The 16,382-nt window shown below is 44.5% G+C and overlaps 2 protein-coding genes across 6 annotated transcripts in view; both read left to right on the top strand.

Moving 5' to 3' along the window:
- LOC146271509 (nuclear receptor coactivator 2-like) overlaps window positions 1–2,748 on the top strand; it is a 30,018-nt gene extending 27,270 nt beyond the window's left edge. For all 5 annotated transcript variants that reach the window (XM_084707449.1, XM_084707448.1, XM_084707445.1 and 2 more), the window contains one exon: window positions 328–2,748. In XM_084707449.1, coding sequence (XP_084563575.1) covers window positions 328–339 — 12 coding nt within the window. In that variant the 3' untranslated portion in view covers window positions 340–2,748. The remainder of the gene's footprint in view (window positions 1–327) is intronic.
- A 903-nt stretch (window positions 2,749–3,651) lies between these two features.
- slco5a1a (solute carrier organic anion transporter family member 5A1a) lies at window positions 3,652–16,246 on the top strand. Its single transcript, XM_084707554.1, has 10 exons — window positions 3,652–3,830; window positions 4,357–5,616; window positions 8,978–9,110; window positions 9,244–9,461; window positions 9,819–9,983; window positions 11,212–11,410; window positions 12,436–12,595; window positions 12,750–12,991; window positions 13,331–13,395; window positions 13,552–16,246. Exons 2-10 carry the CDS (start codon window positions 4,662–4,664, stop codon window positions 14,037–14,039), a joined length of 2,625 nt encoding a protein of 874 aa, XP_084563680.1. The 5' UTR covers window positions 3,652–3,830; window positions 4,357–4,661; the 3' UTR covers window positions 14,040–16,246.
- The last annotated feature ends 136 nt before the right edge of the window (window positions 16,247–16,382 follow it).

The raw sequence follows: 16,382 nt of genomic DNA, 5'->3' as shown, positions 1-16,382 counted from the left end.
GGGGATAGAGTGCCTGTCCATTCCAGTTTGATTAGTGCCTTTCACATGAAACCTCTTCAGTGTAGTGCAGCTTGGACACAAGCCTGGGTCTGTTGAACCTCTGGCTGGGTTACCTAGATGAGGATGCAAGATTTTAAAAAACCCCTGTGACACAAAACATCTCAGTTGATGTGTCCAGGAGCAGCTAAAGATCATTTTCTTAGATATAATGAAGTTAATGTAATGACCAAACTGTATAAAAAGTATAGGATTTGCATGATTCTGCTCCACCTTGTGGATTTGCAATGACCTTGTTTATTACATTCCCTCAAATCTTTTTTCTTTCAGAATTATTGCTGACGCTGGTAAACTGTGGGTAGATACAGTTGGCTGTTGGAACCGTAATCCATCAAAAGCATTGGACCAGTCAAGTAGCCCCACGCTGCGTGAATGGATTACAAACAAGACTCACCCAATGAAGAATACTGTACAAACTCTCTGGCAGTCCCTGAGCCGCATTCACCTTAGTGTGACTTAGCCCCCTTCCCTCCCTCCGCCCTGCTGAGCACACACACACTCTTGCACACCCACTTACACACACATCAACGCTGTCCTGCCTGTCACTACCAGCAGGCTCATGGTCAGATGAATGTATTCCCATCAGGGGGCACAAATCAGACATTGGGTTCCTCTCATAATTCTCCCAAATGTCCGCAGGTCTAAAATAATAATCCGCGTGTGTGCATGTGTGTGTGTGTGTGTCTGCATCCAGGCACGTGAGAACTTATATGATTTAAATGTATTATTAAGAGTTGATTTTCTTTATTCGAGAGCAATGTTCTTGAATGGTTATATTTTAAAGATAAAGTAGTTCATTGAAAGGTTTATAATATAAATGTTTTGCAGGTATTTATAGTTTTAAAAGGTTTAGAAATGTTCTTTGTATGACTCAAAAAGAGATTTGGAAATAAAAAGCTAGCTTTCTGTGTATATTTGAAAATATATTTTAGGTCCTGTAGTTTCAGATCAAATGTATTCTGCTGTACTTGTTATGAAGGTGAATGTTGTTTAGTTGTACATATGTTTTTAGGCTTACGGTTTGTCTGTTTTCACCCAGCCTAGCATTGTAAACAACCTCTAAAACATGTGACTTCAGTATTGGTTTCTTAGACAAAGATGATGTCTACTCCAGCCAAGACTAAGGAGCCCTTTCAATAGGGATTCACCATGGCCATGTGTTTTAGTCTGGGACTAGGTGTCTGGGACTAGGTGTCTGGGACTAGGTGTCTGGGACTAGGTGTCTGGGACTAGGTGTCTGGGACTAGGTGTCTGGGACTAGGTGTCTGGGACTAGGTGTCTGGGACTAGGTGTCTGGGACTAGGTGTCTGGGATACCAGTTCTCAGAGTCTGTCTGTGGGGTTCACCCACAAAGGAATGTTTAACTGTGCATCAGGTTTATGGATCAGGCCAAACTGAATATTCAAGGGTGCTCACTGTCAAGACTTAGCTTTTCTGCCCCTTGTTCATACAATAAAAACCTATGCTGGTGTATGTAAAATAACCAAGAACTATTGTGTATGTTGAAACCCTGTTTCTGTGTGGCTCTCGTATTGGCTCATAGTCTTTAAGCACATAGCAAGTAAAGAGGTATCATAGAATTGTATTATTATGTATTTTTTAGGAGAAGAATGTGAAAAAGACAAATTGTCTGCTTGGTGAAATCATGAAATGAAGTTTGGCTCAAGATATTTAATTGTGTGTGTGAATGTGTGACCAAAAATAATCTATTTTGTAGTTTTTCTACTGGTCTCAATGACTAATGTGTTTTTTTTTTGAAGATGACAAACTTGTCAATTTATTTTACATTATCTGCATAATAGTTGATCAGAGTTTAACAATTTGGAAGGTTTCAAGTTTATTCACATTCAAAATGGTTGTTTTAGAATGGATGTACTTCTCTCTCTGCAATCCAAAGATTTATTACAACCATGTAAGACATGCAGTGTTTTTGTGCAGCGCTATTAAGAAAAGGATTTGGCAATGTGTGACAAGATGCAAAGAGAGTATAACAATATTCTATTATCTTAGTTTTGACTATAAAACAACAGCTACTTTAAACATCTGTAATATTGAATGATCACAAATGGTTTTGGGATAGCCTAAATATGTTTCTTAATTTATAGATGGCTATATTATTAATTGGTAAATAATGACATGCATACCGTAACATGCTAAAGACATAGCATAATGCCTTAGATCTGTTTTTCTGTCTTGTGGATTACTGTGACGTTTACAGTCGTATCAAATAGTGAGATCATACTAGTGAAGATGATGCATCGTCACTCAGTGTGCTTGTCTCGCGGCAAGAGCAGACCACTACACCCACCATGGTATTACCGGTTTGTCTTGACAGTTTTACAAGCATTTTATTTTTTGTTCAATCATTGTCATGTGTATTTTTTGTACAATTTGTTTCATAATGACTTTCTTTGAGAAGAGAAGTATGTACACAAAACAATGGTAAAATCAGCAATATGTACTTTGTAAAAATAGTTTTGTCTAAAAAGCTCAGTGTTGCGGTTCAGAGATGTATTTTTCCAGGTGTGATGTTCATATTAAATATCCACCCTCAGCGATGTTCATCAGTGTGAGGGTTTTATGCAACTTTCAAGCTCACACCTTATGCAAGCTGTTGACTGACATTGCTTTCGCCAATGCTGCTTGCTAATTTATGATTTATGCCATTGTAAATAAATTATTTTTATTGAGTGTAACTGTCTTCACTTTGTCTATGATAACCATTCCTAGGGTCATATACACACAAATCCACCAAAAAGGTAGACAACAGAAATGTAGGCCTAATTAATATAATTAAAGATGATTTGTATCAATCATATTCACTCAGAATGATAATGCTGCATTGCAGAGGCTGTAATATATGTAATATTATAACTGATCACATGTTATATTCTAGCTGTGTTGTTGTTGAGATCATATATGGAATAAGTGCCTTCATCAATCATGTGCAAAGGGAAAATAGCAATTATGGAATACCCACTTTATAATTATAAGGTAAGCCTAAACAACCTATCTAATTTCATTGGCGCTGCCAAAAACAATCAGGTCATCATGGACATTCCAGTCCCCCAGGTGTAATATCCCCTCACCAACCACAGGGGGCAACCCTGTCAAAAATAAGATACAGAAGGGTGGTGCAACTCATGAATTACTGCTAAGCAATGATTAAGCAATTGATTTCTTTATAACAAGCATACAAGGCAAATAAATATCTCACAACCATATCGAATCATTGTATCAAAAGCCTACTATCAGCATACGTTAAATTCCTCAAACCATGACTTACCTTAAAAAAAGGAAATTTTCAACGATACAGGATTTTATGACATTCATTTGAAATGGGATTTGGATATGTATTTATTTGGTTGGAAATCATCAAGTATTTTAATTCAGTTCTTAACGCGTGTGACTTTTGATATAGGCTAGTAATTAATACATAAATTAATAATTGGCTAAATGCAAAACATTTCATATCTCAAATAATGGTTAGGCCCAGTAACTTATGGTTAGCTAGATATGTTGTTAATGTTAATTTTTTATCATACATTTGTGTGTGTTTTTGTCTTGATGAAAAGGAACAAGACGACACTTCCGCCCCAGTAAAATCGAACCATTGAGGATGCTCTAGCGCTGCGGAGACCGGCTCGTGGTGGTAAACAACTCCCGTTATTCACGGGTGAAATTATGGGACGTCATTGTCTTTTTCCTTTCTCATGCAGTTGCTGAACTTGTGAAGAGGAATGAAGGGTTCTGCTCTGGCGTATAAATATCAGGTTTGTAACGTAAAATTGACAGCTTGGCTACTATGTTATATTATTATTTATTTTATGAATTGGGTGCCAGCTATCTGGCTCATACAGTAGATGACCACAAGCCCACCCTTTGGCACTGGCTAGTTGCTATCATTAGCCGCAGACGGTGGCTAAGCTATCTTGCATTTCCCAGTCAGATGGATTTGCACTGCAGCGTCCTTCTCCATCATTTGTCTAATATGCAACAAGATGGTATTCTGTTCGACATTATGGTTTGCAAATGCAAGCTATTCTGAAATCATATTTGATTCCAGATACACTCTCTGTACAGCAATTTATTTTAATGTAGCTTTTGATATAGGATATTTTTCAGTCTACGTTATGTTAACGCTATGTTGTCGCTTTACTTAATAACGTTCGCTATACGACAGGGGAAGCTCATATCTGTCCGTTTTCCTATAATCAATGTGATTAAGGGTTTGTTGCTACACTGGGAGAACATACATATTGTTTTATCTTTAACTTATCTTTCTGTGTTCTATGACAGGAATGACGCAAGGACTATGTCAAGGCTGTTAGCCAACTGCGCAAGTTCATTTTCATTTTGCTCTTCTTGCAAGCACCTGTCAAGTAATAAACCTTGCCTGACAGGAACAGGTCTGGAACATCAGCAAGCACCTCATCCGCGTGCGCGTGATACGACCAAAAAAAAACATGCGGTGGTGCTGGAAACGTTTTTTTCTTCTTCAGATAAGCAAGTGTTGAAGCCATATGAATTTACATTTTGCGTGGTGACAGTTGCTGTAGAAAGTGAATGGACATTTTGTGATAGACTAAGTAACCCACAACACAATGGCTTCATGTGAGCATGAAGATAAAGCAAGTGACCCTTCAGAAGCTCTTCAAAAAGTAGATGATTTGTCTGGTCAGTTAGAAGAGCCTAATCCTAGTTTCAAATCTAAAAGTCTACCAGTCTTGAATGACTCAGCCCAACAGCGTGAGACCTTGTTGACCAGCACTATGCATACCTCCACAATGTTGGATAAGAGTGCAGAATGTATCCAACTCCCTCAAAGGACCGAATTGTGTCAACCTGAGTCTCCCACCAGGACTAATTTCCAGCCCCCCACTTCACAAGTGGTGGCACTCAGTAGCTCATTCAATTCAGATGGACAGAAAGCAAGACGCATAATCAACTCAAACTTCCTCGTTTCAAGGCTAAGCCGCATTCGTTTGCCCACCCGGGAATATATGAGTGTGATTCTAAAAGACTCGCGCTGTTTTTTGTTCTGTATGTGCTATCTAACATTTATACAGTCGCTAATGGTGTCTGGCTACCTAAGTAGCGTCATCACCACCATAGAGAAACGATACAGCCTGAGAAGCTCTGAGTCTGGACTGCTCGTCAGCTGTTTCGACATAGGGAGCTTAGTGGTCGTCGTCTTCATTAGCTACTTTGGAGGGCGGGGACAGAGGCCTCGCTGGCTGGCGGTGGGTGGAGTCTTCATTGCTGTGGGGGCGGCCCTATTCTCTTTACCTCACTTCATCTCCCCGCCCTACCAAATCCAGGAAGTAAACTCCTCCAGAGGAAATGAGGGCCTGTGCATGAACAACAATGGGAGTGGGCGGGACTTCCTGGATGTGTCTTCCTGTCCCAGAGACCAGGAGGGCAACGAACACAACCTGTATGTGGCGCTGTTTGTTATTGCCCAAATCCTGGTGGGCATGGGGTCAACGCCCATCTATACCCTCGGACCCACTTACTTGGACGACAACGTCAAGAAGGAGAATGCGTCCTTGTATCTAGGTAGGTACCTGGATGCAGAGACATCAAAGGAAATAGCTGTGGCATTTGTTGCATTTGTGTGAGTGCATGTGTGTGTGTGTGTTTGTGGTGAGTGCCATGAAGGCATTATCTGACTTAATTTGATGCATGAGCCTCCTTTTGAAGTCCATGCTGGAAGAGCCCCTTACCCACCCTTGAGAAGAGAGTCACTGAATTCTATTGAATTTTAGCAAAAATATCATTTTGTTTGTCCACTGATGTTAGGTTAGACTTCTATGTGGTAAAATATACAATGAATATCTGTCTTCAAATATACTCTCATCAAATAGGTGGAATAAGAACGAATGCTACACAAGTAGGCTACAACTTTTTTTGTCATTCAACGGTGAGATTCCATACATTTAATTAAAAAAAACATGGTTGAGAATGGCTATATGGATGCATTTGTTTTTTTTAAAGTTAAATTTATTGCTGAAAGACACAGTTGTACTTATCCATCGTAAAACTCAGAATTTAACCTTGGACCTCAAACAGTGAACAATCTTCTCTCCCATTCAAAGCTCTCTGTAAAACCTTTTTGTCCCAATACCCTGATCAGTACCCTCAACAGGCACTGAACACATTATGAAACAGGCTGGTGCCTGCTACAAAGTTTTGTGAACAAAACCTTATAGCCGGCACAGTGCCCCCCCTTCCCAGTCGACATGCTTTTCCATCAACATTCCTGTTGAAAGCCCGCTGGGCTAACAAATGAAACAGGTCTTTGATCATTGGACAACACAGTTTAGTTGGCACCATCGGGTACTGTTGTACAATTGCCTGAATGTAAGGGGGCTGGTTGGAAACTAACTCAAGTGGTTAGTAACTGTCAGTAGTTAAAGTGGTGATTAGACTTGGAGACACAGCAAGGGCCTCATTAATTAATTCATATTTAATTGTAATAGTCATCAGTATTACATCTTGGTCGTTTGTCAATAAAGAACAAGGGAAACATGAAGTCGAGTCTTCCTGTCTGTGGCAGATCACTTCCTGTAACAGGCAGTAAAGCTCCCAGTCAGGAGGTATTGAGGACACACCTGCGGAAGGTGGGGAGGACAGCAGTCCTCATGTTCAGTCGACAGTTCACTGGTAGTTTCAAATAGATTAGCTATTTTAGTCCATATTTAAAGAGACAAACCTTAACGCAAAAAAACCCTCAAAGTCACGAGGACTCCCTCGCTTATCTGCTTTCTACAGTCACAGGCCTGGTTTTTATCAGTTAATCCAGTTAGTGGTTCAAATTTCTGGGTGGACATTTAGGCCTCTTTTACAAGGTGTTGTTTTACACTCTTTTATTCTCAGATATGGAATTGAAGAGGTTTTCTGTAACTGATACTTTCATCACAGTGTTCATACTGGAACTAAAGCTTCTGCTTTGTAGAAGAGAAAGAAAAAAAAACAGATGACTCAAGCAGTCCTCCTGACCCATTTGGGGGTTATCTGGGCTTGAGAATTCTGTGCTGTCAAATTGAACACCAATGGCACTAAAACCAAAGGTAGCCTAGAAAAAGCATCTAGTTACATGGTATAGTGATATGTACAAGAGGCTTTGTTGAGCATGTCCTGTAATTAGCAATTGCGAAATTCAGCCCAGACAAAACATTCTAGCAAATGATGAGCTGGCTTTTCGGAGTACTTCTGTGTGTAGTTGTGTGTGTGTGTCATGCTCATGGATGAGTATGGAGGGATGGTGGGGCAGTAGGTTGGGAAGTTGGAGACAGCTGTGTCAGCAGTTGCCATGACAATGCCGTCATCCCAGAACATGTGATTGTGCCGTCCTGTCCCCCGGCCCGCCACCTCCATCTTCCACTGCAAGGTCGCATGCTGGGCACACATTGATCCGACAGCCAGCCCCCTCAGTGACTGTTATGGATCGCTGCAGTCAATCACCTTTATGGGCATGTATGTTTCTCTCTGCTGATCTGGCCTCATGTACTACTCCAGATCAAAAAGATTTGGCTCAAATCAACATCTGTAATTGGGCAATGGCAATGAATAAATCAAATTGTATTAGAAATTCTTCAAGAAACCAGTGGTTTTATATAGCAAAACCTGTGTTTTGCAGTATCCCTAACATAAACCCACACAAGAGGCAGTGATTAAGAAGGTGTGGAAACAATACTCTTCATTCTCAATGTATTCCGAGTTGCAGTGGTTTTCCCCATACTGACTAAAGCCTTCTTGTACTTAAAGGGTCAGACGTCACAGCCATTAAAGCATTGAAGCCATAACTATCTCCACTGCTCTGCCTCCCTGGCTCGGGTGTGTTGGCCCGTGCTTCTGTTAAACTACTCTAATCCCCACCCACTCAGCCACATAGTGCTACAGCAACCACATTCAGAGATTCAGGAACCATATTTCCACTCCCTGGCTGGTCAACAGGAAGATTGTCTGCATCTGCAAGACTCTCCCCACCTCACCCCCTGCTTCCTTCCACCCTCTCCACAGCTCACTGCACTGCAGTCAGCCGTCCATGAAAGACGAGAAAAGCCCTTTTCCCGGGGAACGCTGCATCTTTCTGCTCGGCGTCTTAAGACGCTGTGTGGTCCAGAGAGGAGCTGCTGTCTGTCAGTCCCAACAGGCTGGACTGTCTGCCTGCCCCTGCTTGCTGACCCCAGGCCTTCTGCTGCGTGTCTGGGGAGCATTGCGTAACAAGCAAAGCTAAGAGTGTTCTGCCCCATCACTCGGCCAGATAAGGGATTATTTCAGGCTTTGGTCAACTGAGCATAATACACACAATCAGACCGGACTCATACTTCCTGAATGTGTCTGGCATTGTTGGGGGAGTGAAGCGGTTTACGGCGTGGGTGTGTTTTGTTTCTGTCGCGGATGTTGTTAGGTGTTTGGGATTTCTCTTCTATCACAGAAAGAACATCATGTTCAGGAAGTAGGATGGTCCTTGAAACGTTGCTGGTTCAGTTAGTGTTGTAAATCTAAATAGGATCACACATTGGCCCTATGCTAGATAAACTTGTTATATGAAAAGCGCTGGAAACCTAATCATGAGCTGTAATTTGGTATGCTATTTGGACTGGTGGCACCTATTAGTCCTACAGTGCATTGCTTTATCTCTGGATTACAGTATTAGACTGTATTATAAGGTTTAAAGGCATCCCCAGTGATTAGCCTATACTAGTCAATGATATGACCATGCCACACGGTGAAGTCAAAGGAAGGCACACCAGTACTTACCTCATTGAAAAAACAGTAATTACATTTGAGTTTGCGGCCTCCCTTCCTGTAAGATGGCACCATCAGAAGAGGAGGACCCGGGGGGGCAGATTGGTTAGATCCTTAGTAGGCCCTTAGGATATGGATCGAACCTGTCCCACTGTGTCTACAGCCATCATGTACGTGATGGGAGCCCTGGGTCCTGCTGCCGGCTACCTGCTGGGCGGAGTCCTCATCGGGTTCTACGTGGACCCCAAGACCGTGGTAAACATAGACCAGAGCGACCCGCGCTTCATCGGCAACTGGTGAGCCACAGCGCGTCCTCTGTGACGGCGTCCGGGGGGGAAGCAGGCGTCTGGTCCTGTGTGTGTGTGTGGTCAGGTGTGTGTGTGGTCCTGTGTGGTTGGATAATGAGCTGTGTGCCCCCCCCTCCCCCAGGTGGAGCGGGTTCCTGCTGTGCTCAGTCGCCATGCTGCTGGTCATCTTCCCCATGTTCACCTTCCCCAAGAAGCTGCCCCCCCGCCACAAGAAGAAGAAGAGGAGGAAAAAGATCACCCTGGACGACATGTCGAGCGACGACGACGTCATGCGGGAGAAGAACAACAGCAAGAGCCAGACGGTCACGTCCTCCATGGGCTTTGGCAGGGACATCAAAGGTGAGCAAGCTCGCCTTCAAGGGGCGATGGAATGCAAAACCGAGTTGACCTTGTCGTAGTTGAATAACGACAGTTCGGAGGGTAAAATGGACATGTCGAAATTTGCAAAGGTGCAACAAATCTAGGCTAGTTCATGCCTTTATGTCTTCCCAGAGTAGCAGGTGGATTAAAAGTGGAAAGATACTGCATGACCCTCACCCCCTTCTCTCTTTATCTCCTGTCTCTTTCCTGCTGTCCTCTCTCTCTTTCCTCCTCTCACTCTCCTCTTTCTTTCTCACCATCTCTCTTTCTCTCTCTCCCCTGTCTCTCTTTCTCTCCTCCCTCTGTTTCTCTCTCGATGTCCCTCCCTCTCCTCAGACCTCCCGAAGGCAGCGGTCAGAATCTTGAGCAACGTCACCTTCCTGTTCGTCAGTCTGTCGTACACGGCCGAGAGTGCCATCGTCACGGCCTTCATCACCTTCATCCCCAAGTTCATCGAGTCCCAGTTTGGCATCCCCGCCTCTGCTGCTAGCATCTACACAGGTAACACACACACACACACAACAGTTTTCATAGCTGGTATCTGGCCTGTTTGTGTCATAGGTTGTCCTTTCATCATGATTTGGAACGCACCAAGCCACAAGTATGATCAGTCTTAAATAATAAGAGAGGCAATTTATGAAATCATGATGATAGTCTGCTCTGCACAAATAAGCTACAGAATTGCTTAAGGGAATGTATTTGCCTGATGAGATCAAGGCAAGTGGGTCAGCTTAGTACACACGCTGTTTGCATTTGACTTCAATCCCTGTTTCACGTGCTGCACTCACACACACCATCCACAGAGCATCAGCATCTTCCGAAGGGTTCTTTAAGACAAGCTTGGCACCGATGTGTTGGAACTGAGCCACAGTCATCCATTATACAACACCCTGGTTCCTCAAATAAAAGGGGCACCTGGGAAATGTAGTGAACACAGTGTGGAAAGCTGCTCAGGATACAGCGCACTCCTCACTGTCACGTAGATGAAAGCAGTATGCATGAGTGTCCTGGTGTGCCATTCACCTGGTCATCCTCTTGATGTATCCTCGTGTGTCATGCCTCACCTCTTTTTAATTCTGTTTCAGGGTTCTTGCGTCCTCAAAATGGCTGGGACCAAAGATATCATTGTCAGAACAACGTCATGCGTTGATTGTACAAATGTGATCAGATGATGGATAATTTTTTTCAGGAAGGATTTGCTTTTTCCCCAAAGTGTCAACGGTGTGCCAGTCAATGCATGCATTTCAAATCTATCCAGATCACCCGAATAAAGTTCCAAGAATAACCTGGGCACTAAATACCATTTAACTACACAACAGTTCCTACATACCTACAATGTCGTTACTATTGCTGTGTTGTTACAAGGTAGTTAATGTAACCTTCATGTAAATCAGTGGTTCTCAACCCTGTCCTCAGGGACCCCCTGTCCTGCATGTTTTAGATGTTTCCCTGCTCCAACACACCTGATTCAAATGCATGTTCGTTACCAGGCTTCTACAGAGCTAGAAAACGACCCTTTTATTTGAATCAGGTGTGTTGGAGCAGGGAAACATCTCAAACATGCAGGACAGGGGGTCCCTGAGGACCAGGGTTGAGAACCATTGATGATAAATGATTGCCCCTCCTTCAAGTACCCACTACTGTGCCAGCCAGCACCACCACAGACTCTGACTGTCCCTCCCCCCCCTTTCCCCCCCTCCCTTCCCCTCCCCTCCCTCCTGCTCCTCAGGAGTGATCATCGTGCCCAGTGCGGGGGTGGGCATCGTGCTGGGGGGCTACATCATCAAGAAGCTGAAGTTGGGGGCGCGGGAGTCGGCCAAGCTGGCCATGATCTGCAGCGGCGTGTCCCTGCTGTGCTTCTCCACCCTGTTCATCGTGGGCTGCGAGAGCATCAACCTGGGGGGCATCAACATCCCATACACCACCGGGTACGGGACACCCGGCACGTTGAAGCTGCGTGTGTGTGTGTGTGGGGGGGTGGGGTGGTGATGAGATCATGGGGGAGGTGAGGGATGTTGGAACTTCATGAAAAGGCAGGGAGGGCCCCTGTGGCTGTTGTGTTAACTGTCACCTCAGCACACATCAACAGCCGGTGTCCCCACCGTGGAGGACTCTGACACACACACACGCACGCAATGTTACACAGACACATTCCCTCCCTCTCTCACGCACGCACACATAGTGGTACACAGACACATTATCTCTCTCTCACACACACACACACACACACAGTTATACACAAACACATTCTCTCCCTCTCACACACACGGACAGAGACACGCACACACACACACACCCACCGTGTTATGATCTAGATGAATGCACTTTATTGTTGTGGCCTGATGAATGCTCTGTGTCCACCCCTAAGGCCTTGTGTGTGTGCTCTCCCAGTCTCTGAGGCTGCCAGGCCCTTGTTATGACTTGGTCATCCCACTCCCACCGCCAGGGTCACCTTCGGCCTCAAGCACTGGGCTCCGCTCAAGTACATTTAGAACCCAAAATGATTTAACATGCACGCCATGTTTTTATTTAAAAGGTTGTTTTGTTTTCCCGAATGTATTTTAATCCCTGTGTGTTAGATAAGCCCTAAGGACGATCACAGAAACTCCAGCCTTTAGTATGGTATCAGTCTGTTAGCCTGCTCAGACAGCAAAATGGTGGCACTGGCCAAGGGGGTGTGCAATTTCATCGACAGTGAGTGAGTCTGTCCTGCGGGTTCTGTTCTAGAGAGAATAGTGTGGGGGGTTATTTCAGTACAGTCAATTATCTTTTCATCTCCTGCCCTGTTCTTCTGTTGCCCTCCCCCCTTTCCCCCTGCTTGTGAAATAAGCACTTCTCCTCTCTCGCTCTCTCTTTATCTCTCTCTCTCTGTGGCTTTGCCTACTCTTCCTTTATTTCCCCCCCCCCCCCCGGCACCACTTTTCTTTCTTCACGTTCCTCTGTCTGTCCTCAGGCCCACTCTGACTATGACCCAGCGGAACCTGACGGGAGGCTGCAACGTCAACTGTGGCTGTAAGATCCACGAGTACGCCCCCGTGTGCGGCTCAGACGGCATCACCTACTTCAACCCCTGCCTGGCCGGCTGCAGCAGCGTGGCCACCAACAGCACCGGAGTGAGTCTGGGGCACGGAGCAGCGTGCACGTGCCGGGCGTCATGCACATCCAGTGATGGGGAAATGGGAAGTATGTGTGTAGGTACAGTGCAGTATTGTTCAACTGTGAGTGTGTGTGTGTGTGTGTGTGCTTGGCGCCCTCCCCACCCTTCAGATCAGGAACTACTCGGACTGCGCCTGCGTCCAGAGCCGGCAGGTGATCACGCCGTCGTCCGGCGGCCAGGGCAACCAGCTGCAGCTGGTCATCGTCAAGACCTACCTGAACGAGAACGGCTACGCTGTGTCGGGGAAGTGCGACCGCACGTGCAGCACGCTCATCCCCTTCCTCATCTTCCTGTTCATCGTCACGCTCATCACCGCCTGCGCGCAGCCGTCGGCCATCATCGTCACCCTCAGGTACCGTGTTGTGCCGCAGACCACACCGCTGTAGGGCTCTGGGGAAAGGAAAATCGACCACTGCACCTGTTTCTTTCATTTTTTAAAAGGTTGCGAAGGACAATTTTGAGTGAGGAACAGATGGGTACAATTTAAGAGGCCACTGCCCATTTGTATCCCTCTGTTCCTCACTCAAAATTGTCCTTCTCAACCTTTTTTAAATGAAAGAAAAAGGTGCCGTGGTCTCTTTATTTTTTCCAGGGCTGTATGTGAGGCTTTGTCTGGTGTAAAAGGGACATAAAGCAGCTTTCTTGGATAGGACTGACTTGGTTTTGAGTGTGTGTGTGTTCTGTCGTGTAGGTCTGTGGCAGAGCAGGAGAGGCCCTTTGCTCTGGGAATGCAGTTTGTTCTACTCAGGACCCTCGGTGGGTAAAAAAATAACAAAATGCTTTAGTTTAGGATTTGTCACAATTCCATTTCAAACCTTGTACATTTAGTCAACGCTACATCAGACCCCATGGGCTTTCCTTACCACTAGTTGGTAACGACCTCCTCTCCTGTCTGCCCCTCCCTCCCACCAGCCTACATCCCCACGCCCATCTACTTTGGCGCGGTGATCGACACCACCTGCATGCTGTGGCAGCAGGACTGCGGCGTGCACGGCTCCTGCTGGGAGTACGACGTCACCTCCTTCCGCTTTGTCTACTTCGGCCTGGCGGCCAGCCTCAAGTTCCTGGGCTTCTTCTTCATCTTCCTCACCTGGTACTCCATCAAGTACAAGGAGGAGCGCGTGGAGCGCTGGCTCAAGCGCCACCTCTCCACCGCCGACACGGTGGGCGACCTGGTGTGCCACGCCGGCGGGCGCAAGGGCCACGCCCGCACACGCTCCTGCCCCGTCAACATCCCCCGCAGCGAGCCGCACGCCGTGCTCATCCCCCCCGGGGTCCTCAATCGGGGTGTCAGCACTCAGAGTTGCCCGGGGAACGGCCTGAAAGCGATAACGCCGCCCCCGCCCCTGGCCGCCGCCGCGCCGGCCTGCTCGCTGGAACACGTCACAATCCGGGTCTGAGGAGAGGGCGATGGGGGGGGGGGGGGGAAGGGGGGTCAACTGTGCGCCCGTCAAGACTCTGAAATGTGTGCCTTTTTCTCAGTTTGTCCCTTCGTCACGTGTACAAGTCCTCCACATCCACACACAGAAGCACTTACGTACACACACATAGCCAGGCACTGGACGTCCTGCTTGTTAGAAGTCACCTGAATGGAAACCTCAGACCAGAGTAAGTCCCGCCCCCCTCCTTTGGTGTGTGTGTCTGCTACCTCTTTATCTTTGTTTTGTTTGTTTACGTGAAGAAGTGAATGTGGATGCTCCCTAAATCATGCATATCCTCTCTGTTTGAAAGATGTGGAAATGACCTTTTGTATCGATATCGATCGCAATGATGGTATTGAACTGGAAACCGATGGCATGGTGCTATGTGAAAATTGTGACTATCCTTTAATTGCTCGGTGTTTAGTGTTTGATTCATCCAAAAGAACCTAATAGGATAAGGTAACGCGGGGCTTAGCAGCTTGGCTTGCATGAACGAAACACTGTTCCATGCAAGGTTTTGCTTTTCCACAGTAACAGAATTCCACTTAGTATTTTAGCAAAGATACAGCGACAAAAGTGTTGCCTTCTCCCAACCTTTTCAATTTGTACCTTGTAGTGTTGCCTCCGACCCATATGTAATGTGTGATTTACCTGAAAGATTTGACTTTATTTAGTAATAGGCTAAGCAAGCATAAAGGTTTTTACATATGAGTATTCGGCAATACGGTACTTGTTCATCATAACCCAAGCCAAATTATTTGGACAAACTATAGGAATTCTAAATCTTCACCTTTCTGTTTGTGCTGTTATAAACAACAACTGTCTAACTGACATCTATCTGGCTGCTGAGGTTGTACTTGCGTTGCTTTTTTGAACAGAAGTTGTGTAACATTCTCCCACAACTGTTTTGTATTAACCTGAAAGACATTTAAGGCTATCTGCTTGGACTGCCTGTGAGGTTTTGAATTTCCTCAACAAAGTTGAACTCGAGTGCAACACAAATGGTTAAACAGTGATGTAAAACTATGTGATAAATGCGTATAACATGCAATATTCAAGGAACATTTGCTGCGTCAGTTACTCAATGGTGTTTGAGGACACCTGCTGGTCATATGTGGTATGGATGCGATATTGAAAAGAAAAAGAAGAAACAATGATGTTGCAATGTGGTATTTTCTAAAGTGAGTTTAAAAGGATTTGGTGGATTGACATAGCTTTTTAGGTTCATTATGAGAGTTGTGTTTTGAAGTAAACATTTCTATGTACCTGTGTGCTTTGGGCAAATGAAATAGTGTTGCACACTGAAGGTGTTGAAGCAATGAGCCATCGGCCTCTGCAAAAAATATGGGACGAAAGTTCCTCATTAAAAACAGATGTGATAACAAATATTTGTAGAAAAGAAAAGAAAAAAGCTAATCTAAAGAAAATCTTGCAAACAATCTGCTGCCAAAAGTACAGATAAACAAATTGATGCATGCAATGACTTTTGTAGTACGGAACAAAAGACACATATTAGAATAGAACACATCACTGAACACATTCCATTTCATGTAAATTAAACAGTAGGAAATGAGTGCATTCAATAAAAACCACCAATTAATATTCTATCAATGATTCTAACTAGTGTTAATTCATTTAATGTTAGTATTATACTGTACTACATAACGCCACTAATAATTGCAGTTGAGTTACTTTAATTCGCCACTGTTTAACCTTCATGTCCTTTTGCTGATTGGGTTTGAGCAGTGGCAGAATGTTCTTCAAAGAACTGAACGAAGGATCTTTTCTGTGGAACAATTTCAACTGAGGCTACGTCATTTTGGTTTACTTTCTGCCAAACGTTCGACCAAGTTTGCTCGAAAAAATGTAATTCCACTTTCTCTGGAGCCTAAGGACAGTGTTTCACCTCCCTGTCTAGTGCTCAATCTACGTATGTGACATCAAGAAGACTGAGACTGAAACATGGACTTGACTTTGATTCTATCATTCTGAAAACTTCTGGTAGATTTGAGTCTTATCTTATTTTTTTCTCTGTATTGTATTTAATTTAAAATGACAGTGTTTAACTGGTAATGTCTCATTATATGGTCATGGTAAGAAGCAAAATGTAGTTTATTTGTGAACACACTATTTACAAATGCCTTGGATACCTGACTTCTGTCAATAAAAACATGAAATAAAAAGTACAGTTGAGTTTGTTGTTTATGAAATCTGCATTTAAGTTAATTTAACCGCAGATAATTGTTGGAAACAATTTACTTAAGATACCTTGGAAACATTTACTTAATACAAAACTGAAGAAAGCCAGTCAAGCCCCTTATA

This window comes from Hypomesus nipponensis, chromosome 10, assembly GCF_054491055.1.
Source record: "Hypomesus nipponensis isolate SF chromosome 10, ASM5449105v1, whole genome shotgun sequence".
In the NCBI taxonomy this organism is placed as follows: Eukaryota; Metazoa; Chordata; class Actinopteri; order Osmeriformes; family Osmeridae; genus Hypomesus; species Hypomesus nipponensis.
This window is presented reverse-complemented; position numbering and strand designations above follow the sequence as displayed.